Below are 27136 nucleotides of genomic sequence, written 5' to 3'. Positions count from 1 at the left end.
CCTGTGCCAAAAGAAGTCTTGATGAAAACCAGAAAAGGCTAGCATTATCCTAAACGTTTTATTTCAACTCAAGTATAGGATGATCTCTTCACAAGCTTATGTTTAAAATATTGCCCGGTTTTAAATTGAGATAAAAACCTAAACCGCTGCGTCTAGCAAATCAGCTTCTGTTGCAATATTTTGACACTTATTGAACGTGGTCTACAAAGCACTAGTAAAATTTCTGTCTCAATATATTTAGAAGATAGACATTTGAACTGGACCAGCATCTAACAGTAAAAATATGACAGACTAAATATGGAAACTTGTCACATATGGTTTGAACAAAAGCATCACTGAATAGATAATGAAAATTAATAAAATATGACCGGAGCATTATAAAATATTTCAACTAAGTAATATTTAGTTCATCATACATTTCTGTTAGGAATTAAACATGTAAAAATGTTAAAGGTAACCGGTTTTAAGCGGTTTTGTCTGAAAAATAATTAAAATCCTCCGTATATAGACAGCCCGTGCTTTTAAAGAGGCTTCACTAATTATAAAGTGCTTTAAAATAGGTATATTCTATTACGCTGTGCTACCATATTCATTCATAATTGTATACTATTAAAATATGGAATTTACCACACAATAATGGAACGGTTTTGCATAGTAATGTAATCTGGAAACGCCCAACCAGCACAAAAACGATCAACATTGTTGTTTATTTGCAGTATGCCAGGACAATGTTCTGAAGTATAATTCTTACTTTTTTTAAAAATGCACAAAGACACCACCACCTCATGTTAAAATTTATACTGTACACTATAACACTGTATATGTATACAGTGACAATCCATTTAGTATAACATGTTAAATATTCAATAAATTATTAAAGTAAACCCTTCATGACTATGCAGGTTGTTACATGGTAGTGGTAAAACTATGATGGTTGTTTCCAAAAGTCGAATAAGAAATCCAAACTGTGCATGCTTAAAGATGAAACACAAAGTCTTGAATAGCAGTTGTTCAGTTTTCTCATACAACTTAAACTTACCTGGGCCATAGGCACGGGCTTTCTTGGGGTTGAGCTTGGGGCGCAGGGGAGCACCTGGCTTTAGTTTGGCTTTAGGGAACTGAGATAAGTAGGTCATCACAGAGTGTTCATCTACATTGGGGTCCACAATTTCTTCAGGGGTGATCACCTGATTAGGCAAGATAAAGTGAACCAAGTAAAGATTTTATCCATCCAGATTATACACATGCAAACAAATGATATATACTGTTCAAAAAAATTAAAGGAACACTTTTTAATCAGGAGTATAGCATCAAGTGAATGAAACGTCTGGGATATTGATCTGGTCAGTTAAGTAGCAGAGGGGGGTGTTAATTTCAATAACACCAAAGAAATTGAAACTGATTAACAGGTGCACTAGAGGGGCAACAATGAGACGACCCCCAAAACAGGAATGGTTTTACAGGTGGAGGTCACTGACATTTACCCCACCCCCCCCAGTTTTGCATTTGGCTATGGTCATTGTCACTACTTGTAGCATGAGGTGATACCTGGACTGTACAGAGGTTGCACAGGTAGTCCAGGATGGCACATCAATACATGCCATTGCCAGAAGGTTGGCTGTGTCTCCCAGCACAGTCTCAAGGGCATGAAGGAGATTTCAGGAAAGAGGCAGTTACTCTAGGAGAGCTGGACAGGGCCGTAGAAGGTCCTTAAACCATCAGCAGAACTGGTATCTGCTCCTTTGGGCAAGGAGGTACAGGATGAACAATGCCAGAGCCCTACAAAATGACCTCCAGCAGGCCACTGGTGTGAATGTCTCTGACCAAACAATCAGGCCCTCGGGCCACCCTCAGGCTGTTTCTGACATCCTCTAGTGGGCCCTGTGCTCACTGCCCAGCACCATGGAGCTCTACTGGAATTTACCACAGAAAACCAGAATTGGCAGGTCCACCACTGGCGACCTGTTCTTTTCACAGATGAGCAGGTTCACCCTGAGCACGTGACAGACGTGAAAGGGTCTGGAGAAGCCATGAAGAATATCATGCGGCCTGTAACAACGTTCAGCACGACTGGTTTGGTGGAGGGCCAGTGATGGTCTGGGGAGGCATATCCATGGAGGGATGTACAGACCTCTACAGGCTAGACAACAGTACCTTGCCTGCCATTAGGTATCCGGATGAAATCCTTGGACCCATTGTCAGACCCTGTGCTGGTGCAGAGAGTTCTGGTTTCCTCCTGGTGCACGACAATACCCGGCCTCATTTGGCGAGAGTATGCAGGCAGTACCTGGAGGATTAAGTAATTGATAACATTGACTGCCCATTCCCCCCCAAGCTTGCCTGACCTAAATTGAATAGAACACCTCTGGGACATTATGTTTTGGTCCATCCGACGCCACCAGGTTGCACCTCAGATTGTCCAGGTGCTCAGTGATGGATGGTGTCCTGGAGGGGATCTCCTCCCAGATCTGGACCAGGGCGTTTTCTCATTAGACATACAAGAACATGGAGGGGAAATACAAACTACCGAGTATGATTTTGAGTCGCTGCAATGAAATTTCTGCAAAATGGACTAGCCTGCCTCATTTTTTTCACTTGATTTTCCTGGGTGTCTTTGAATTCAGCCCTCTGTACGTTGATAATTTTCATTTCCATCAAACAATGTGGCATCCTTTCGTGCCTAACACATTACCCAGTCCATATTATTATAGATATCCACATTTTTTTTCCCGCCCCATTGAGATCTGATGTGTTTTCAAAGTGTTCGTTAAAATTTTTTTGAGTAGTTTTTATTTTTTTTTTATTTAAAAATGAAGACTTGACATATACTTAAAAGTTGTTTTTTTTTTGTCATAAGTTCATTTTTTCTCACTTTAAGGTTATGGGACATCTTTTTCCAATTGTGTTAAAGGTGGTGAGTTAGGATACTTTCTGTTGAGCAAGATAAGATGGCATTGCTAGAAATGTAGTGCAATTTATCAATCACACTGTTTAGTCGTTCTCCCATTCTCGGATCCTCTCCCCCCGATTAAAGGGTCACTAGGAACAAGAGGCTCATGCCACTAACTGTAGGAAATCCTCTTGCATATTTGCATATCCATCAACCTGCTTAACTCAGTTCAAGGTCACAGGGGCTGAAGTTCATGCAAGCAGCATCAAGGATAAAGTAGGAACCCACCATGGACAGGGCACCAGCCCATCGCATGGCACTTGTGCACATTCACACAAGTACAACTGCCACAGGGTCAATTTGTGGTTGTCATTCAGCCTGACTTCGCACTATTTTTGGTGGAATACAGAACCTTATGTTGGACAAAAACTATAACACCCAGAGAAGAATCCCAAAACACACACAAGGAGCATCTGTAAAGTTTACATAGACGGTGTCTAGTCCAGGTCTTGAATCCAGGACTCTGCTTTTTTTTTTCTACAGGATTTTCTTGGGCGTTGCAGACTGTACACAGTATAATCAAATGACAGCTCCTACAGCTTTGAGGCACCATCATAATAGCACAGCTATTTTCCCCAAAAATGGTTTCACACGTATAGCTTATGGTAAAACGTCAGTGGCTGTGCCATGTTGGTATGTGGTGGGAATATACTATTGAATTCCTGAAAGATGGGGCTAAGCCCCTGCATGAGGCATTTGTGGAGAATGAAAATAAACATTGCTGCCAGATAGATCAGATGTTTAGTATTCCTGCTCTTGCATCATAATATTAAAAGACTAGCAGCAGATTCTTACTGACAATGTCTTGTTGATGTCTTAGACAGGCAGTAATACTAATATACCAATGATGGTGGCACTGACCAAAATACAGGTGACAGACCTGGAGGTGGCAGAGTTAAAGACGCTAAGATTTGCATTGGGTGTGACGAGGATGGATAGTATTATAAATGAGAACATTAGAGGATCAGCTCAGGTTCAGCAGTTTGGACATAAAGTCAGAGAGGTGAGATTTTGTTGGTCTGGACATGTGCAGAGGAGAGATGCTGGGTATATTAGGAAGAGAGTGTTAAAGATAGAGCTGCCAGGCAAGAGGAAGGCCTAAGAGAAGGTTTATGGATATGGCGAGAGAACATGCAGGCGACGGGTGTGACACAGCAAAATGTAGAGGGCAGAAAAGATATGGAACAAGATGATCCATTGTGGCAACCCCTAACAGAAGCAGCTGGAAGTAGTAGTAATACTAATACTACACATTATTCCTCTTGCACACACATTTCTGTCAGACTGAAACCCACAGTATGTCTGCACAAACTGATTAACAAGCCAGGAAACTACTATGCGCAAGCAGTCAGTATTCAGTTTTTTCAATTTGGCATCTAAAAATAAACAGGCTTTATGTTACCGAAAACAAGTTTGTATCGTATGGTGGGCTGTTCCATCAAGGGTTTTCTCCAGCTCTTAAGGCGGCTGGTGAAAATAGAAAGGGTACAGAATATTTACTGCATATGTTGCTATTGCACTAATTAGCAAATGGCAATTAGATTAATTAGCACGTCTCTCCTTTCAGTTTTTCATTCTTACTATTGGAATAAGATGAATAACTGTTTAGTGGAAGGGTCTTGCAGCACTGCCTGGCTGCTTTAAGTCCAAGGTTAGATCAAACTGTAGGTGAACAGTGTCCATGCTTCATAACATTTAAAACATCCTGACCTGTGGGATGCCCAGCCAGTCATCAGCCTGCTGCATGGCTTCACGAGCGTTGTCAACTGGTTTAGTCTGATCCCATGAATCCCAATCAGGACACAGGCCTGCCAAAAAATAAACAGATAAATAAATAAAGTACAGGGTTATGAGCAGAGCTTTAAGAACCAGAGATCAAATTATACAATTCTCTGTGTGATGGCCATGTGAAAAATTTTCCTAACAGAGAAAGGCATACTGTTACTAAATTATAAAAAGACTGAAGACAACCATTACATATACCCAATTTAAAAAAAAAAAAAAAAAAGAAAAAAAACGTATGCATAAAAGATAATTCATAGTACCCACAAAGAACAGAATATCCTGGCCTAATCACACCAGCAGTTTAAGATTTTGGGACCTTAAGTGTTCATATGATGGAAAATAAATGGCTCAGCTGCCCAAAATTGTAATCTCTTCTGCATAAAGACAAACACAGTTTTCATGGGTTGTGTCAATCAGGACAATCACCTTTGTCTACATTTGTTTATGGTCAAAGCACATCAAGTATTGTAAATTAGGGGTCACAAAGAAAGAATTTTCAGGGATTGTACAAGTGGCAGTGTAGTTTTGAGTATTCACTGATAAATCTTTAGCAAAATTTGAGTACGCTTTGGATATACCTGGAGCACAGCTGTCCACGAGGGCCCCAAGTGCTCGGCCAGACTGCCAGTCCTTGCTGAAGTTGGTAATAGGCAGCTGCGGCAGCTTGTTCTGGATCCAGCCCAGAAGCCTTTGCTTTGGAGTCTGCTTCTTAACCTCCTCATCTTCTTCCTCATCCCACATAGGCATGGAAATGGAGTAATGCAAGATGAGGGTCCATATCAAGCCAAGGATCAGCTTCAGGTTCCCGTCTACTATGGCTTTAGAGTCTGAAAGGAAATAAGGACTGGCATCAGTGTGCAGTATTCAAGTTAAAAAAATGACATGCAAGCTTAAAACATTTCAATAAAGCCCCATATATAATACATGATCAGATACTGTTAGGAAAAGGTCTGGAATCCAGAAAAGATAGAACCCTTGGCAGTGTGGCAAAAAATACTGCATCTGAAAGGACTGCCAAGAATGCCAACCAAAGCCCAGAGTAGCTTTCCAAAGCACCACTCCCAACAAGCCCCAGGGCCTCCTTAGTAAAACAGATGCTTATCAAAATACTCATTCTGTTTTCCACAGATACGAGACGGCAACAAGAAATATTTATCAAGAGAATAATGAAAACAGCAGAATTTCAGTAGTCTAGCCAAACCAGCACTTAAAAAAGCAGGATTGCTTTTTCCTTCTTATGCATATGTTTAGGCAGACTATGATTTTTCTATGGGGTGGGTCTATGTCTGATAACTCCTAATAGCAAAACTTTATACTAAATTTCTTAATACTTTACTGTTTAAACACTATGTGAAGGCAACTGTCTTCCATATTATAGTAAAAAAAGAATACAGTACTTAAAACTTGACTAGCCAGATATAGTTCATGGTGCACCAAAAGTTACAGAAATGCATTCTTACACCAGAGTAGTTCCTGTTGTAATTTTTCTAGGCTCAACTTTCTTGGAACACTCCTGGACTTGGAAGAGTGACTTTCCAGTAGTGAAGTCTACTGTTAAAAGCCTGGATCACAATAACTAGAGTTTAAATTTTCTAACTTGACACATGTCCAGTTTTTTGGCTTGGGCTGAGAAGTCACGTTTTGTGCAAAGCACTGAAGAAGGGCACAGATAGGTGCTATAAATATTTTTTTCCTGTGGTCTTGGTGTTGCAGTGCAGAGATTCTAATAAAGTCCTGAAGCAGATGTCTAGAGAGGCCAAGAGTAAAACTGAGTTAAGGTTGTCTTCCAGACTTAAGCATCCGAGTTTAAATTCAAGAAGAATTTCCAGCAGCATTCCTCTTAGGACAGCCAAATTTATATTTACCACTAGTGATGAACAATAAAATAGTTAAAACATAAAATCTAGCAGCTTCCTTCTTCACTGTATCAGAGATTAAATGCTAATGTACATTTTACAGCAAACCATGATAAAATGATAAGCAGTCACAGCAGGCTATGCAAAGTCAATAGATCATTTTACTTTGATGCTTTGCTGAAATAGTGAGTTTTACTTGTCATCCTGTTCTTAAAATTAAGAGGCTCTGCATGGAAGATATGTTGACATGCATTCAAACTGCAGGATTATTTCTCTTCTCATCCAGCTCCAAAAGGGAGTAGGATCAAAAGAGGGTTAGGGGAAAAAAAAACTTCATGATGATGAACAGGCAACCCAGAATATCAGCTTCATATCCGACAGCATTCTGTGGGGGCCACAAGCACCTACACACACCGGTGACACTCTTCAAATCTCCATTATCTTATCAGCCACCTCTTAGCCCTGGAATTCAAAAAGAATTCTGCTATTCACGTTCTTGCAGAAGCCGCTTTCATAAACCAAAATGTCTGACCACTGCAAAGCATCCTGCAAGTCTATATTCAATATACTTGTGCCCTTGCCACTTTACCAGTTTCCTGAACAATAACAGCAGAAGCAGTGCAGACTGGCCAGGTACATTTATGGTGCCATCTTATACTGAACTAACCCATTTCTGGGGTAAAGACTAGCTCTTCTTGGTGGTAATCAGATGCACACAGATGTCATACTGTGATATTAACTTGTAAGCAACTAATGAGAATGTGCAGAATATACCATGTTATTCCAATAACTGGTTTAAAAAACAATAAGTAAAACAAGTTGTTCTGCCAATGCAGGTATTTCATTCAGAATTACAATAAGATGCACATGGCCAGGTGACCACAAGATATAGATGGATTTGTATATCTTGTGCTAATCAGTATACCTGGATAACATCAAAATACAGATTAATGTAGAGCATTAAACACGCAGAGCAAAAAGTGTTATATGTGTCGGTTTACTGCTGACTCCCAAATATCAGGAAGAACTGCTCTCACAATGTTGGGTATTGGAAATGCAGTTTGAAATGGTGAGCCATGACATCTTTCCGTAGTTTCAATTATTTTCCCTTTTAAGACGATCACAAGTTCATTCATTTACTGAGCTTCATCGGCTCACTCAGGGCTGCAGGAAGTCAGAGCTCATCCAGACATCACTGGCTTTTTAATGGGAACCAGCCCCACATAGAATTTGATAATGATGTTCAATCATCTAACTTTCACCAAGTTCCTTCAACTTTTAGTTCTTTGTACAGGGTTGTATCCTTAACTAGCCTATGTCTTAAGCTGGATAGGTGCAGCAAGTATATAAGCAAAGAAAAAAATATATATATGTAAGGCTTAAAACCCGAGGGCTGGCAGCTGAGAAGAAACTATGAAATAGCTACTTGATCAGCATCTGTATACAAAAACACTTTAGACTTCAAAACTATTATACAAATTAAAAAAGTTAAAGAAATTAACATTTATTAGGACAAATGTAAAACATTGTCAGGGAAACATTCTTCTAAATAGCCTCCGTTGCTGGGCTCTTGGAAGGTTACCTAATTCCATCCTTAACCTGCTTTAATCTAGGTAGACCCAAGCAGAAATTTAGACAAACTGGCCCAAGAAAATGGTAAAGCTCCAGGCAACCACTCTTGGCTGGACACCTTTCTTCTACAACAAAACCAAAACCTTCACCAGTTACCCTAGTGAAGCAAATACATGTATACGAATATTCAGTGGATAACCGTACCGGTTACAAGCAATGCCCTTTTCCAAAATTCTGCCATTTACCTAACCCATTAAAAGAAAAAAAAAAAATAAATATTCATGAAGACTTTTGAGTAGAGGTGGGGAAGGGAAACAGCAGTGAGCCACAAGATCCTTTGCCTCATACTTGAGAGAGGACGAATCCAGCAAAGAAGCAATCATGTTTCAGCCTTTAAGCCTATTACAGACTTGGCAGAAAAACCAAGGCAGAGCAGAGGAGGCCAAACTGATGGGAAAAGAGCGCCTCAGCTACAGAAGGGTGTGCCTTTCAGCTGTGAGTCACACACTGCCAAGTACAGGATTAGGCCTGTCAGCAATTCTTTTTCTAAGACATAAAACTTATAAGAAAGTTTGATTTTTAAAATGGGGGGCTCTCTCTTGTTTGGGAAGAGGTGGCCCATAGAGGAAGAGCATAAGAGAGATTTAAAACTATTTTTACATATACTTGTGTGTGGATATTTATTCATATACAAATACACAGAAAGTACTATATATCCAGACAGTTTATTTTATCTTATCTTGATTAAGCATCCATCACTGAACCCACTTAATTGAGTTCACTTTGGCCTATGGGTTAGAACTCAACCAGTAAGCACAAGCAACAATAAAAATCTGGACAGGGCACCCATCCATTTAACCATACAATCACTGGGCACAATAAAACTTACAAAGGGGAAGGTCATGGTATATCAAGAAACCACATATGGGGACAACTCATAAAACATTGCCCATTCTTATATCTAGCATTTGGATGTATGAGGCAGCACAGCTAAATTTGTGGCAAGAGGCAACCAGCACCAAACATACACTGGGAATCTGAGAGGTTACCATAATGCTTGTACACAAGCAGCAATAGCAGACGAATGAAAGAGCACCTACCATGCCTAATCGTAATTTTAGCCCATAGAGAAAATGAGTGCTCACTCCCTCCAAGTTAAGGCTTTTCATCACACCATCTTTGTTGAGCATGCAATTCATGATCAAATGGAACAACATGCAAGCCTGAACTGAAGCCAAGAAATGTTTCCTAGACTGTAGATGCTAGCTGGAAAGTGCTACGTGTCAGAATAAAGTATTTACAGCCAATAATCAACACAGCACTGGCCTGACCACTCTATATTTCTTAGACAATAAACAGTCAGCTTGATGCACAAACACTTAAAACTCCTGTTATTTTATTCACCCATTTCTCATTTGTTAAAAGCTACTTTATTGCAGTAGGGGAGACTTGGCTGACTTTTCTATTATTACATTATATGAAGAGGAGAAATGCAGTATGCTTTACATAGTAGTGGTGATGGGCCTTTTAATCTTAGGAAAACCAAGTAGGATAATCCACTAGCAATAAACTGGCTGGCAGACAAGTATCTGAAAGTGAAATGAAGTGGACATTGTCAAAGTAAAAACTAAAGTAAAAAAATTCCATCCAGCTTTTTAAAATTAAAACAAAAAGCGTAATGTCCCTCTCCTAATGATTAAATCACACTTTAATGACAAAGCTTTAAGACATTACTGTACATCAACAGAACCTACTAAATAGTAAACTACAGGTATAACAAAAAAGCGCCCAAACCCCAATGTCCTATACATCAAATCATACTCTTACTGTACTATTGCCGATTGAAAGGAAAAGCAGCATCCTTACATATGGCCGTTTTTTTTCCCCGTCTCAAGAGCCAGTAAGGGACAAAGGCCCTGATTCCAGGTTCATTACAGCCAACAGGCCTGTGCAACAGTGACCCAATTTTTCAAATATGTACTACACAAAACCAATTATCCAAATAAAATCCCACCTACCACCAGGGTAAGTAGCCAAAAAAAAAAAAACACACCCATAGACCTAGTGTTTCCAATAGTCGTGTCACCTGCATGATAGACAAGCCAAATCCAATTACTGAATGGCAAAGTGACCTTTAACAAAGCAACATCAATTATACCCACTGCTCTAATAGGATGTACTGAAACATCAGCAAGACCCCACAAAAATACATCTGGTTTGCAAGTCCATAAAAATCATCATTGTTAAGTGGCAATCTTCACTTTGATCTTTATTCTGATGATTTCAGCATCTCAAAGCATATCTGGTTTAGTGTCTTGCAACAATTTTGAATGGTGCACTTGAGAAAGGAAGGCTTCAACCCTTTCTCAAAGTACTGGTGTTGTAAGAGTCTGTTCAACGTAGAGGCCGACTTGGATCAAGACTTGATAGCTTAACGTGAATTAAATGTGAAAATGCGTGGTCGGTGAATGAAACCTGTGACTTTTTAATTCAATTAAGCCTATCCTGGCAGCTTTGGGCACAACTAAAGAACGACTCCAGGATGGGGTGTCAGTCCAGTGCCCAGACACACCAACAACAACATACATGGCTACTTTAGTGACCAATCCTAAAGAATTCTAACCTTGATCCTTGATCCATTAGAGTATAAATAGATAACAAGCTCCATAATAACTGTTATTGTGTTGCTACCCCAAACCATAACAAATAATGATCACTTTCAAATGAGGCCACAGTGCATTTCAATGAACTAAAATGAAGTTTCCAATTTTTCCATTATGAATGAACTTACCCTTTGCTTCTTTTTGCAGACTGCACATCGATGTCTCTTTTCCAACATCTGTGGTAATAAACATGCCTTTTGAATAACTAAGAATTTATTTATTCATCAGTTTAGTGTGTTAGTTCAAAACTGAAAGTTGAGGCTCTTGGCAGTTCCTATGGTATGAAAGCTGGGGGGTCAGGGAGGTGCAAGACTATGGAAGTGTAGCACTCGTGGAGAGCAGTCTGTGCCATGTGCATTATATTAATTTGTCCTCCACACACAATCTGCATGGGCTCCCCGCCTTACTGAAATTACCGATGATCTTGAGTAAATCTAAAACAGATCAAACAATGGCCGAGGTTCTTCTGTACAGTTTCAAAATACTGGCAATGGCAGTGGCAGGCTGGCACAGAACTCTGGTAGCACTTTTTCAAAAATTTTTGGTCATATCATGGATTGCTTAACTTCTATCTTTAGTTCTAAGCTTAACTTCTGCAAGGTAGAAAAAGTTGTTCCAAATTCAGAGGTAGAGCATTGCAAAGACCAAAGGGGAAGAAACATTTCAATGTACTTCCCAATGCATACTATTCATTTTAAAAAGTAATTTAATAAAGACAGCAATTCACTCATCAGTTACTTATGAGATCCTAAACTGAGCCATTTAACCTGAACATGCTAAGTTGTTGCACTGGATTTACAAGTCATCTGGTATTAAGGTGGCCAGTTTTAGTTATTTTTCATTCCAAACATTCATTTCCAAGATCCTTTTGACTCAAATTGAACAAATGCATCTAAGATAATCATTTAAAAAACTGACTTTCCTGTATTCAATTTGTGACCGTCATCTCACAAAGTCACTCTTGTGGTATTTCTCTTATTGTCTTTATAAAGCAGTTAACAATACAAACACAAATTACTCTATAAACTTACTTGGAAGCTGGACACGGTTATATAAATAATAATTTCGTGACTACTCGCATTCAGAAGGGCACCATAGAAGTGAGTGTAATGGACTAACACTATTAAGTGGAATTCCAGGAAAGTAGCTACTGTACTTCATTACTTATTCCTCTATTATTCTAAGCTTAGATATGTTAACATCAATTTTATAGATAGAGAAAGTGAAAATCGGGAGCAGGAATACTGAAAAGGAAAGGCTATTTTAGTCACTGCACTAAAAATTAAAGCTCTCAAAAAACATGACCATGCTCTCCCACTACCCAAGTAATTTTCTGTACCTACATATTGCATTACAGAGTCACAAGAGACAAGAATATATTCTGACAGCATTCATTGTACTGTAAAAGACCAACTCCTTTTCCCGATGACATCCTTATAGCACAAATATATGCTGCACTACGTCTGCATGCACTTCAGTTTAATATTTGACAGACAGCTTCCAGTATTAAGTTTCTTAGTGTGGAGGTTTGTATCCACTCAAGTTTTATTGAATGGCTACACTTTACTCTTAATGGCAATGGTGAATTAGCTTAACAATTAAAACTCAAAAGTATAAAACCAGTTTGGAAACAATGTTTTGTGTCCTTTTGTTGATTTGCCAAGGTTTGATTTAGAGATATGCATTCAATGGTGATATACAAGAATAGTATTTCTAGCTGATGCAATGGTGTTGGTCAAGACCATTAAAAACGTCAATTAAGGTGAAGGCAAATTTCATGCAAGCAATGTGTGAACATGGATACACACTAGATTTCTGAACTGGTCAAGTGGGCATGCTATGTATAAAAGCAACAAAGAAAAGCAAACTGTTCTTTCCGGTTAAGGGAACTTAATGCACAAACCTATCACTGTATCATCAGCTGAAATACTATTGGGTAGAGGGCAAGGCAAAACCACTTACCAAGTATATCTTTAAAGAAAGAAAAAAAGAAATTCAACTACTTCTGCCACTACATTAGTTGCATCAGAGTGAAGAGGGTAGTGTCCCACTGCCACTCACTGTAGGGCAGAGCATAGATGCCAAGAAAAGAACATGCAATGTAAATATTTGCTGCGAAGGGTGTTGCATGCATCTCTTAGGGAGAGCTCATGAAAAGAAAATGGAGTAGGAAGGAGAGAGAGAGAGAGAGAGAGAGAGAGAGAGAGAGAGAGAGAGAGAGAGAGAGAGAGAGAGAGAAAATAAAAAAAAAAAACCCACACACGTCTCACAGTGTTACAAGTTTAGCCATCTTAAGAGGACATCGATGGGATAGCAAAAACCACACGGTCCAGTTCCACCACTGCATGCTCAACATACATAATCAATCTCCCTAAATTACAAGGTATGGTTAGGCCAACAATAGCTTTTTAGTAGCATATTAAAAAAACACACCACTTTCCAAATACAGCATTGGTTTTTAAATTGTGCAATTAGTTAACGGACATCAAACAAGTTTAATACAGCCTTGCTATTATGGAGGGCTGAGAGAGATGGAGTGCTGCAAGCTGAAAGAGAGAATAATCCCAATTAAAGTAAGAAGCCTGCATATATGTCAGCAATGAAATACTGACATCAAGATAAAAGGAAAAGCTTTGAAATGTGCCACTCCTGCAAAGCACTCTGGGTGACTCAACGAGAGCAGGAAGTCGACATGCTGGCAATGACTAGACATAACTTTTACCCAAATCTTCTGAATGAAGAATACGACAAATGACCAAAATTAAGCCATGTGCTTGGTCTGTTAAACTGCAGTTTCAAAAAACTACACTTAAGCTAGAAACATGAACCTATTTCTAAAAACCTGATCCACAAATCAACAAGCTCACTTTTTAACCGCAGTTTTATAGCAGTTTGGCTTACCACAGACTCCCTGCAGACACTTCACAGTAAAGTTGCTTTATACAGTGGACTTCACTTAACATGGGTTAAAAATCTCATTATACAAAAATCACTCAGGTACAGGACAGCACCATAGTCAAAGCATACAATCATTAATTGCCAAGAAGGAACATCTGTAAAAGGATCAAATTTCATCGCACACTCTTTGAAATGACTCCCAGTACAAAAGGAAACATCTGCGACTTTAAATGTATATTGAAATACTGTTGTGCAAGGATAAGAGAAACAGTCCTGCATAACTGCCTGTATGAAACTGTGAGGGTTAACAGCAAGTGTGTTGGATTTTAAATTACAACACTGCCAGTTCACCTTCTTCACTCAGTGTGCAGACCTGAGCAGATCATTTAAGAGGGCAGTAATCCAGATGTAGGAGACATGGAACAACTTACAGAACAGTTAAGTACAGAAAAGCTCTGGATTAGAGTTTTTTTTCCACATGTACTGTATACTGTATAACTCGAGTATACAGTGAAATGTAGCTCAGTGATCAGCCTGTACTGTGGAATTAAATTAATAATTATATATTAAAAAGAGAAAATATCAAAAGCTGCAAATAGAGGTATAATTGCTAAATAATTAATAGTTGTAAAATAAAGTAAAAAAAAAAAAAAAAAAAACTGAGGAATGCCTGGCAAGATGACAGTTATTTTCATAGCCTAGGAAATTAAGTATTTTTGTTCTTAATTTGAGGCAATGCTGCTATATCTTAACTATTTAAACTGGCTGCTGAAACAGTGAAAGGAGATTATGTCATAACAGCTGCTTGGTAGTGCACCTTAAGGCATAGAGGCTCTGTAGGGATGGTACAGATATCCTCAAGATGTGCTCAACTCTACTGCACTGTGGTATTTTGAGCCATTTCCATACCAGGCAGTGACACATTAAATACAAAATTGGCAAATGGGTAGATTCACAGAACTTATGATAGTATGGTATGTCTCTTTTGATTAAAAAACAAAACTTTTCTCTCCTTCACAGCATTCTAATACACATTTGTTTTTTCATTGTCCTTCTGCCAAGCATGTATTGCCTTCATGGACATCCTTTACTTCACTAGTACAAAGCAGAGTTTTCTGTGAGCAAGGTTCAACATTTTTGCATAACCTCCCTGGTTCCTGTTTAAATGTAGCAGCTTAAAACAAAATTAATTTATATTACCCCACAACGATGTTCAATTTTTAAAGGCTAACAGAAATACAAATTTGAAGCAAGGCTTCCATTTTGTTTCTTGGGTTTACACACCACAGAGCTGCATTTCCAAATTATACATGTTATCATGTAACTGGCAAGCACCTGGTGCAACAGAGAACCATCTCAGTATTCAGTCATGAAGACTATGATTAGATTAAAAACATGTCAATTTTCCAACTAATTTCTCTAGTTCAGGGTTGAGGCTACCTATTCCTTAAGCAATGGGCAAGAGAAATAACTCCAGACAGAGCACCAACCAACTAAACAGCAAGCAGACTTACACACTAACTCACCCTCACCACTGGCACCTAAATATTAGCCTCCATTAAAGTTCTCCCCATCTCACATGCTCTGGGAAAAGACACCATTAAAAGAGAAAATGTACAAAGGTGTGGGTTGTATATCAGAATTATAGTAATATACTCGTATAAACAATTATTGATATGCTTTAACCATACTGGTAGAAATCATAGCTTAACTGCCAAAAAGTAAGATGTGACACTAAGGTTTCTGGATCAACAAGTGATATGAGGCCAATTTTGTCGATCTACTGGCACACCATAGACACAAATAAATGAATGGAGTGAAAGGCGTTAAAATATGTATTTCTTTGTTTATCCCTTCCTTCCTTTTCAGAAGTCATTGCTTATTCCTGTAACATAGGCCACAAAAGACATTTAACTTAAATGTGAGCCACATCAACAACAAAAAAAAGGGTATGTATTTAAATAGACACCCACATTAGTCATAAAAAGTAGTCATCTAAAGTGAAAACAAGAAAGGATAAGCTCCAAAGGTTTGGATTGGTAACACCTGAACATGAGAAAGAACTAAGATGAGAAAGGCTGTGTCCTGAAACTTAAAGTACAGGAGCTATGAAAATCTCACTTCCTACTTTTCATCTTTCTATGATGATTTGGGAGTTTCAGCCTGTAAAAAAGCAAGATTTTTAAAAATACAGTTTTAAGCAAAACAATGAGGCTTACAAAATACCTGGGGATGAGGTGGGCGAGGGATAATATGTATTATAGAAAAAAAAAATCCATCCTTTCTGGAAAGTGGTTAATTCTGTCACATAGAATCAAAATCTCAGTTTCACTTTGGGGCGTTGTAATGTAATACTAAAATTTCCAGTAATGGAACTATAACTTTGAAATACTCTGCATTTGCTGTGAGAATCAAATGAACAAAGGCTTTATGTTCTTCCAAACATGAAACATGCTCCTGTATAACAAGCCTTCTTTATAAGTTCTCTTCATTCGGCATTTTGAGAATTCACCCAAAAAAACATAATGAGTTTTCCATATGGACTCATATGCTACATTACACTTAAAGTCGGGCCGCACACCTCGGCAGGCCGAGTCTGCGGTCAGCACAAAAGCAGAGTTGCAGAAGCGTTTGGCCTCCGCCTTACTCCCCAATACCTCCTCAAATTTGCAGCTCTCTCTTGTGCATACCACAAGCCTCTCTGCCCCTCACTCAAACACAGCCTTTCCAGAGATTTTAGCCTTATAAGGACAGGAGATACTCTGGTTGGTAGAGCTCCGACACTCTAAGCTCAAGCTGCTGCAGCCTCAAATTACAGGAAGACATGGATAGTGGTAGAAAGAACCCATTGGAGTGGGGGAGTTGAGGGGAGGGAGGCGGGGTAAGGAAATCAGAAGAAGCACTGGTGTTTGACACAGGAGGATCAGAGAGGAGTCAATGAAAGGCATAAGTGGTGCAAGCTAGCATACACGGAAGGAAAAGAGGTCCTTAATATTCTGCTCCATCAAACCTAAGAAGTTATCCTGTTGTCTTTATTTTACCCAAGGTATTAATTACAGCCTTATATCCTGTAGATATAAAAATCAATCTATATTAACTAGTTAATTTGCATAGGTAGGCTGCAAAGAAACAATGTGTGTTGCAATGCACAACAATCTGAAAAGCAAAAGGAGCAAATACAGTAGCAGGCCCTTTCCAATCAAACAGAACCTGGAATTTGTAAGTCACATACTCTGAGCAGGGTATATATTCTTTTCTGATTATTAAAGCCAGAGATTAAATTGGCATCTGTTACCTGAAAGACCCAGCAATTACCATGCCAGAGTTACAATTTCAGACCACAGCTGTCGAGGAGAAGATTCACCATGCAGGATTAGACAAAGAAAATAGGGATGGGCACATCAGGAGTTAATCAGTAGACATTCTGGAGATTTTTGGAATCATACCAAAAATTTAAGAAATAGGACAAGTATCACCAATATGACTTTAGATGCATGCCCTACTCAAGCACTGCAAATGCTGAAGTATTATTTTGACAAATACAGTACAATACCCCAGTCTTCAACTAGCAAGAAAATAGTAACTTTTTGTAAGCATTTGCAACAGGAAAAAAATTAGTAATCTTTTCCTGTTTAAATATACCACAACTGGTAGAATATCTACACTAAATCACTTCTAGGTCATGAGCATTTTAAGCTAACCACCCTACTCTACCCACCTTGTTAAGAGCATCATGTTATAGTCTATTTCAAGATACCAAAAATATATGCAACCTGACAGGAAGGGTGTGGATTCAGAGTACGTAGACCTGCCTTGCACCTTGTGCTGGGTACACTTGTCAGCTATAAAAGAATTCTGAACCTTTAGTCAAAAAAATCTGTGGTCGTTGCTTATTGTATTTGAGTGAAGTACGACTCCAAATCCATGACAGGAAAGAAAAAAAAAAAAAAAGTTTGTTTCCAGGAAGTTCTATTTTATAGTGCCTCACTTTACAGACATTTTGAGTCAAAAGGTAGGTAGATAGATGGGTAAAAGATTAGAAATAAAGAAATACCCTTGGCACAAATGAACACTGGAAATGGGGTGTTGACAGTATGGTGCAAGACTCCACACCCTCATGTGTTCTGTGAAGTGCAAAACCATCCATGAAAAGAAAAAAGAAGACTTATTGCATACAGCAGCTATTGCACAAAAAAAAAAAAAAATCAGATCATTTCCTATAAAGGGGGGGTGTCTGTAGGCACAAAATCGCGTGCTTGTGGTTTACATGGCTGCCCACATGATGCCATGTGTGCTTTCTGTTCATCTCATCTGAAACCGCTATAAGGTGCCAGCCATCAGAATTCATGATCTTACCAGGGGATTTCTGAGAACTGTTAAAAAGGAGAGGGGAAAAAAAAAAACCAACACAACGTCTGCAGCCCTGGCACACTGCACAACCAGAGATGCAACATAAGTGGATATAGTGGGCTCCTCCACAGTTGGTCAGTTTAGAAATCTGTAGCACTGCCCAAGATTACCTTATGGCTTATCATGCTTACTCTTTTACAGTTTTTCTTTATTATACTTTTATACATTTAATTATACCTACACAAATCTATCCATGGTTTTGGACAGTGATGTATTTCAAGACTTTAGTCACTTCAACTGTCCACATTACTTTCATATAACTGTGAACAAAAGAGTAAGTATGAAAAAAATATGGACTCCATAGAAACAAAAAATTCATAGGTACAAAAAAAAAAAAAACAAAAACATGCATGCACTCAGATCATAGTTCACAAATATATCAGTACTAAGACACAGACAATATGTCAACTCCTCTAAATATGCAATACAAAACAAGGATTAAAAGTCATTTTCCCCCCCAATACTTTACTTGCAGCCTGCTTCAGCACTTTTCCAACTAATGGATGGACTTACTAAGCATAATCTGATACCATACACTAGATGTGCAGAGAGCTCAGTTGTGACAAAGTGATCAAATTAAGCCATTTAACACAACAAATGACGAAGTAAAGAATTTAGGCAGGAAAAGAGAAAACTGGACAACAGACAATCAGGTCTAGCTAAGCTTCAACAAATCACCTCCACTTGCATACCCAAGTACAGCCGACCTTTGCATTGCTTTTCAATCTGTGTTAGACATTTCCTGAGCTGTACACTCACTAATGACTGTTCCTCTAAAAGTCTGCGAAGTAGTCTGCCCCCAACCAAGTTTCCAGTGAGCCTGCTAATACCCTAAGGAGTACAGAAAACATGCAACTCAGAAGCTTGCATTGTTACCAACAGGATGTATAGGCTACAGGAAGAACTTGAAGGATGAAACTTGCATCAAATTATTACACTGGAAATGAATAAAAGGAGGCACATTACAAGGAGTCATGGAACAGAACCAGTCAGCTACAGCAAAGCCAAAAAATAAATCATTTAAAACACACACACGGCAGCATAACTGTCAAGTCTCGTATATTTGTACAGCTTATTAAACTAACAATTTTTCCACTTCCCAAAAGTGGGAAGGCAGAGGTTTAAAAGACAAACTACAAGTCATTCAGGATATAAAAACAGTTTTGGGGTGAAACATTTTGTTGATTTCATTGCCACAACATGGTTATGCCAAGTATGTTTCTGAACATTGAATATGTAGATTCTTGATCAACAGTACATCCAGATGGTCAACTATCAGTATACTTGGTGTGTCAAGAAGGTCTAACTTAGTTATACAATTTTCTAGAGTTGTACTTTTAATTTTACCCATATGGATCTCACACCTTTGACCACTCTGCCATCCTGGGTTGGCACATACCTTGTTCCTCCACATACCTCATGACCTTGATGGTATAATGGATACACTAAGAAAGAAAAATGCACACAAACTTTGTCACCACCTCCACTAATACTAATACTACTAATACTAATGATAAATAAAAAACTACTGTATAGGGTTTTGAAGAAAGTTATATTTGGTCAATCATGTCTAGACACAGGAGAGATGTGGCAAGCCACAATTAAAATCTAACTTGCATAAGAAGGTTGTACTTTAGTAGAACTCATGTCATCAGATTTTAATATATAACAAAGGCTTTTTTAGGACAGCCTTAATTTCCCAGCATGCTTATCTCCAACTTTGGACTCTTCTCAAATCCCACAAAGCACATTTTGAAGGAAAAAAATCCACTTTATTTATTTATTTATTTTTAATAAGCTTTAAGAATATTTCCAGGTTTTAGGCATCACTGCAAACCTGAAATTGAACCTTCCAGAGCTGCCCTGCTGAGAGAGGGAATTTGATCCCTATTTGAAGTCTACATGTTGCACACTGATTGCCAAGCTAAATAAACCACATCATTTACTTTGCATCCCTCACTCATTTATTCTCCATCCTTGGGGAGACATTGGCAAATAAAGACTCAGCAGGTATGTTATAATCCCAACTTAAGCACACAACTCCAAAGCACAAACTGGCCAATAAAGTCCTTATGACTGTGTAGATATCCAAGACCATTCTTCCATCATAACTAAACCTTCTAATATTACCCTATCCCCCATCCAGCATGATTTATAGTGTAGACAAAGAAAGGAAGGAACTTAAAACTGATGGACAAGTAAATTTGCTTGCACATCCACTTCCCTGAATTTCATTGCTCTGGTCCTGAATCTTGAAAAGCAAAGCCTTAACCCAGAAGCAATGTCAACAAGTCAAGAAACGGCCCATACTTAATGGAACACTAGTCCTCCATAGCAAGTACTCCAAAATACTTCACTACTTTCCCAGCCACCTCTAAGATGCCCAATAACTTAACACCATGTATTACAAATGTCACAAGTATTTATATGTATCAAAAATATATACATTACTGATCACTAGTCTACATGTGCAGAATGTAAGCACTTCAGAAATAAACATTCACTCCAGCCTTTAAAAGGGTTTGTTTTCCTCAGCCTTTAGAATTAAGATACAAATATGCTCATACAGATCAGGAAAACAAAACGACAGAAAAAAAAATCCAATGTTCGTCAAATCTCAAATTTACAGTGCAATGGACAGAGGAAACCAGAATATACAACACATCCTGGTTACTCAATAGGACAAAGCACCATATAATTAGAACTTATGGATTTATAAATGTTTGAATGTCTCTAGAAAAATACCAAATATTTGTATGATGCATCATAAACTCTGAAACTAGTGCAAACAGATGTTCAGTGTGCTTTCACGTATGGGTTTACATCTGACACAGAAACAAAGGAGAAGGCCCGAGTGGATTTTTAGTACATAAATTAATAACTGGATCACATTTCCCCAGGCAAATACTTTTAGTGTGTAGCCAGCATAAACAAACCACTTAGCATTAACGCTCCATCCCACGTCTACTTTGCATCCACATTTGGCATAAATTGGCTTTTGTGTTATGGCATCTGTCCAGTAGGACATTTTTATAAATGAAAGAAACAAAGAAAGGTAGCTTAAAACAAATTAAACTTACTTGGCACTAATTGCTAACTCAACATTGATCTAATAGGAGTGAGTGTGAGTGTAAATAGCAAGAGTGCCCTACAAAGATGTTCAGAATTGTTTCCCACTTTGCACCCAGTGTGGCAAAGACAGGTACAGGCTCTATGAGACCCTAAATTAAGCAGAAATAAGCAGCTATCAAAATGTATTGTGTGTAATAACTGCACACTATACTATTACTGGAGTTCAATATTGACTTGCCACACTTTTTTAAATATATTAGATCTGTAAAAATAGGACACTGGTTTGCATTGCCTCCTCACTGCACTCTGCTCCAGCCCAAATATTTTAAAGGGATCTAATGTTCTCCATTTGGGATTTGAGTAGAAACCACAGTAACCACAGAAGGAATAAAAACAACTTGGGTTAACTGGCAAACCTTAGATGACCTGTTAGGAGGATGCTGCCCTAATGGAGACTCTATTTAGGACTGATTCTGGCATTACCCAATTGCTGCCAGTATGGGCCTGGGTATGTTGAAAGCTTAGAATGTATTGATGGCCCAAGACCGAGAACATAAACCCACATCTTTGATCTACTAGTTTTCCCTGTATGATTGAACATTCCTTTTAACACAGGTTCATGTGTTATACAACTATTACCTTATTATATAATGACAGTATTTGGCACAAATAGCATCAGTTGTAATTGTTATTAAAGTTTACTCTAAATCCACAAAGAATAAGAGGTTTTACAAAATACATGTAACATTTTAAACCACTGATCTCCTCCCTTGACATTTTATACCAGCAGCATTACATCATCATAATACCTCGATGTGACTGTGACAGTCAAGTTAGAACTTTTCTTTATAATGTTCTTGCTTTATAGTCATTTTGGTGTGTTTTCTGACCAAAGTGTGTGTGTGTATTTATTTATTTACTTACTTATTTACGTATTTAATGAGCTTCTGTAAAAAAAAACTTTTTCCCCACAGAGGAAAATTTCTATATATTCATTCTCTAGTAAACAATTTTTAAAACTACTTGATTATAAATTATACCATTATCAAAAATTTAAAATCTAAATATATGTAATATTATACACAAATTGACATGCATTGTGCCATCATATAATACTTGAACATGAGAAACTCTGTATTATCAAAAAGTGTCATATAATAAATATTTTAGCTTGCTTAAAAGTCTATAAAAGACAAACCCATCAGAATATGGTACTGGAGGCTTTATAGGTCAGTTCATAATTTAGAAGTGTTGCATGCTTTTACGTAAATTGTTTCACATTAAATTATTTTATTCCAATAGACTTAATTAAAAAGAATACTACTTTTATACACAGTACAAATCACTAGAAATTGGAATAAAAGTCATGAAATTCAAAATATTTCCACTTTCATCAAGACATCAAGGGTTCTCAGATTTGAGTGTGTCCACATACACATTTTTTTTTTTGTGCAGTTTACCACAAAGGCCTTCCACATTTCCTTTATTTCATTTTTGGCCACCAACATTTGCATGGAAAAAAGGGAGAATGGTCAAATCTACAATTGATTTTTACAATCTGGGCAGTAATAAATTTGGCATCCCATTACTTGTTCTCTATGTAACTTGTACACAATAAAGTAAAAGATTTCAAAGAAAAGAAAGCTTTATCAATTTGAATTCTTTCCTCAGTCAAAGGCTATGCATCCAGAATTAAGGTGTGGAGGTTAGTCCATTTAATCACATGAAAGCTGTTGAAGGCAAAAGGTGGATGCACTTAACTATAGCATGCAATTAAAAAAAAAAAAAAAAACACAACTAAGGCAAATAAAATGCATACCTACATGCACCACTCAGTGTATCCAGAGGTCTTCATTAAGGTCTTCTTAGCATATCATCCTTAATCTCTCACATCTTCTTGGACTGCATGTAGCCCTATTCTATTGATCTGCCCCAGCACCTTTCCCAATGGTTCACTGTAAGGTGCAGAATATATAAAACTGACCTCCAAGCAGTCTTCAGATTTACATTTCTAAGCTCTGTGTAACACTCTGAAACCCACATTTACAGTTTAGCACCAAACTTCTTTGCCCATTAAGTCAGTTTGTGCTTTAACTTTGTGAGCCGTAGTATACTTTATTTTGTATAGTATCAATAATAACCTCTGGAATTGAGGGATAACACAAATAAACTATTAATTAAGCACTCACAATTTTGAATTCATGCCAGTCAACAAATAGCAGGAACAACTGTCATTTAATTAGAGGACAAGTTCAGGTAGCTGCAGGGACTGTCAGAATTCTCATCTGAACAAGAAAATTGTCATTTGATGAAATTAGACAGAAATTCAGAACCACTGATCTGAAAACAAAACAAAAACTCTTTCAGGATCATTAAAGAATTACTGCCTCCTTGGAATATTAGGTAGGTCTCAATGGGAGGATACCCAGGAAATGCAAGTTTTTGTTTTTTTTTTTTTTTAAAAAGTTGACAGCACTTGGAAATTCCACATTTGCCCCATCCCAGACAGCTAGATTGCACTATTGCATCAATTTAATAGCAATATTCTACATGGACAAGAAGCTACTGGTTTGCTACTTGAGAATGATAAACCATCTTTGAACAGTACTCCTAAAAACACCAAGGCTGCAATTGCTACTAGATGTTTTCACCAAAACATGTGGAGAAAATTAAAATAGCTATCTGGGAATTCCATGCATTTCAGACATTACTTTCAAGGGACAAGGTCATGCCGACCACCTATGTGCTTGGAGGGTGTCTACAAAAGACAACACCAAGAATAAGCTTTAAATAAAAGGAAACCGCAAGACCAATTTTTGTAAAGGTAGTCGGTCATTTTAAATAAGACCATTCTACCACCCCTTAATGTCCCCTCGACAACCCTTACCCAAGGAAATGCCCATTCCCAAACCCCCTCTCCCCCCAAAGTAGCATTTGGAATGTTCTTTTAAAAAAAAAAAAAAAAAAGAAAATGTGTTTGCTGATTCATCATCCAACTTCTGTGGTTTGGAAAACATATCACTTCTATGCTGCTTACGTGCTGAAAAGCAAGAGGCCCCATCAATCCCATTCTTGATATACACGGAGGTGTAATTTGCATTTATGTGGCATCACATGAATTCTTTTCTATGATTTTCCCACACTATTTTTCCCCCAAACAGCGCATAGGAACAGTCAAAGCCCATGTGCTAAGGGGATTAGAAACTCTTACTTCCTCTTCCTACAGACAATTCCAGTGGCAGCATTTTTAAACATCTGTATCCCACTCTCAAGAGGGAGATGTGAAAATGTGTCGCCTCTCACACCTTTGTTCAGATGTCCTCCAATAAATTAACCATATGCAGGTCTTTATTCCCCCTAAACTTATGTATTGCAGAAATATTAAGGCTTGAAATTGCAGTACACAGCATTAACTCCTAATTTATGACTTTTGCATTTAAAAACTGTTAAAAACTAAATTGAAAATTAATTCTTAGAACATAGCCTTTTGCTACATTACCAAAATCAAGGATGCAACAACAAAGTCTTAGCAATAGAACTTTTTTGTGTGAGAGCTGCCATACTTTTTACAGCACAGGTTTTCAGCCATGGTGGCACAGTAAGGTCTAGGAGAACAAGCCCACAGTAATACAAAAAATATGTATACAAAATAATAACTGCACAACTCTGAAGCCATTTGTACACCAGCATATAACTACAGAGAAAGCACACAAACAAAGATGCATCATAAATTGGTGGACTTGGTGTTGCTTCTCCTTTGAAGTTATTCCTCTTGACTTTGTAACAAAACCTCCAAATGGAAAGCAGATAAATAACACCCGATGCAGAATCTGGCATCAGATAGTTTTGGGTTTCAGGTCATGACCATTTGCATGTGTTGTAGTACTTTATAGAATCTGCAGAGAAGTGCTTGGGGTTAATTTCTGACAGAAATAGGGCTCATTTGCCTTTTCTTAGGTGCCAGAAGGGCCGTATTCTGCCATGCTTATCCACCGTTTGGAGTCGCGTACCAGAAAAAAAATATTTATATAGATAAAATACATATACTATTCATTGTATGGTGCTCTCTGCTCTACAATTACTACTCTACATTAATATGCTAGTATAGTGCTGCCCATCAGATCCATTATAGATAACTATTTACATATATTAAAATTAATTTAAAGGTTGGAGGTGTAAAAATGTGTGTGGATAACAAGCCAACCACCCACCAAATACTACCATTCAGAATTCTTACTGCTCAATACCTCTATACTGAAACAGAACACAAGTCTACAAAAATGCAAAAGCCACAGTAGCACTACCTATTACCACTGAAAATAACCCTGGGCTGAAGCACAAGTCATCCTTTGACAGGTTAATAGAAGGCACTGGTGAAAAATAAGTAGAAATACATTGAAGGAGGAAAACCAGAACCATTTCCCCCATGCAACAGATCATATGACTCTCTAGCAACATATTTATGATAATAGCATAAACTGCAGGATGAGTTATTAGGACCGTTGAACTATTAGTCAGGCAAATTAGATAGTTAGACTGGTCTCCCCTTATTTGCAATTTTGTAATGGGTCTACAGGCTCTGGATGAAAACATTTAATGCTTCTGCCTATCTCATTTTATTTACTGATGAACAGTACAGAGAGGGACTTTTCCTGTGGATATTTTTGAACCTCAGGTCACCTTTCTGTGAACTGACTGCAAAAGGCAATCCTATACAGGGCTACACCAAGGGAAATGCATCCTGCTGTTAAGAAAACAGTGAAAAGGAATGCCGTCTTCACAATTCACAAGAGGAAGCAGCAGACCCTCTGCTTCCGAATGCAGCGCTCCCTACCATTAGAATTACACCCGCACCCACTCTGCTCTCCTTCCTGGCAATTATTTAGACTTATCATATGAAGAACTGCGAGTTTAGTTTTTGGGCCACTCTTTAAACTTTGATGCTAATGTTTTATTGAAAACAGAACAGTTGTAATTTACTATTCTGAGCCCATTAATTGAAAACTGAACCAACAGAAATTAACTTAAAAAAGCATTTGGCATGTGCACGCTGTTTGCATGTGGCTCAGGAGACATTAAGAAAACTGCAACACTCATTTTGCAACTAGATGGATCTAAAAGCTTCAAGACTCTTCTTAAATGTACCAGCCATTCCCACCACCATACAAGAGGTGTTAGGTGGTACTATAATGCAAAAAAAAGAAAATCAGCTAAGAGCTTGTCTTAGCAGAAGTTAAAAATGTACAGTTTTCTTGAACAGAGCCATCAGAAGAGCAAGAATGTTTTGCAGACGGCCGAGTAGTGTTAGTTTTAGGTGTGTCATAGCAAGCGGAAAAAGTAGGGCAGGTCTTTGTGAAAAACCACACCCAGCCTCAAGTGAGTCACCCAAGCCAAGCTGTACAGCTGAAAAATGCAGTGCATCTCACTTGTAAACTGAGCCTCTCCAGTGTTTGCACAACCTCACTGAAACATATTGCTGCATGCTCAGTAAAACAGTGTGTGCTGGCTGGTGTTCTATGTGAAAGACACCATATGAAAATGACGGACATTTTCCTCAGGTAATAGTTCAATCTGTGATGGAAACCAAGAACTTGCACACAGACTTTCAATTAATTAAAAAAAAAAAAAAAAAGCATCATCCAAAAATCATAGTATGCACATCCCAGGGTATGCATGGGGTAGATGGAAGGACTTGTCTCTATTCTACATCAAGAGCATCAGTAAATTGCTAGCAGCAGGATCTCAGAGCTTAATGGATAAACAAAGATATCTACTCACTCACCAACTGTCAACCTAAACAAATGAAAGTACAATTGCATTTACAAAATATTTTACATACGTAGAGATTTGCTCAGAGCTGCACAAAATACACAATATTCCTTTTTATTTCTGAGAAAACTAAATACAAGAACCTTCAACATACCCACTAT

General features: G+C 38.0%; 1 protein-coding gene across 1 annotated transcript in view; it reads right to left on the bottom strand.

Annotated features, from left to right (window-relative positions):
- flna (filamin A, alpha (actin binding protein 280)) overlaps nt 1-27136 on the bottom strand; it is a 102788-nt gene that overhangs the window by 38925 nt on the left and 36727 nt on the right. Inside the window, 3 exon segments of the mRNA XM_039775565.1 lie at nt 1040-1187; nt 4661-4758; nt 5314-5562. Of these exon segments, the coding sequence (XP_039631499.1) occupies nt 1040-1187; nt 4661-4758; nt 5314-5562 (495 nt within the window).

The sequence above is a fragment of the Polypterus senegalus genome, chromosome 13 (genome assembly GCF_016835505.1).
Source record: "Polypterus senegalus isolate Bchr_013 chromosome 13, ASM1683550v1, whole genome shotgun sequence".
Classification (NCBI taxonomy): domain Eukaryota; kingdom Metazoa; phylum Chordata; class Cladistia; order Polypteriformes; family Polypteridae; genus Polypterus; species Polypterus senegalus.
Note: the sequence above shows the minus strand (reverse complement) of the source record. Positions and strands in the feature narration are given on the sequence as shown.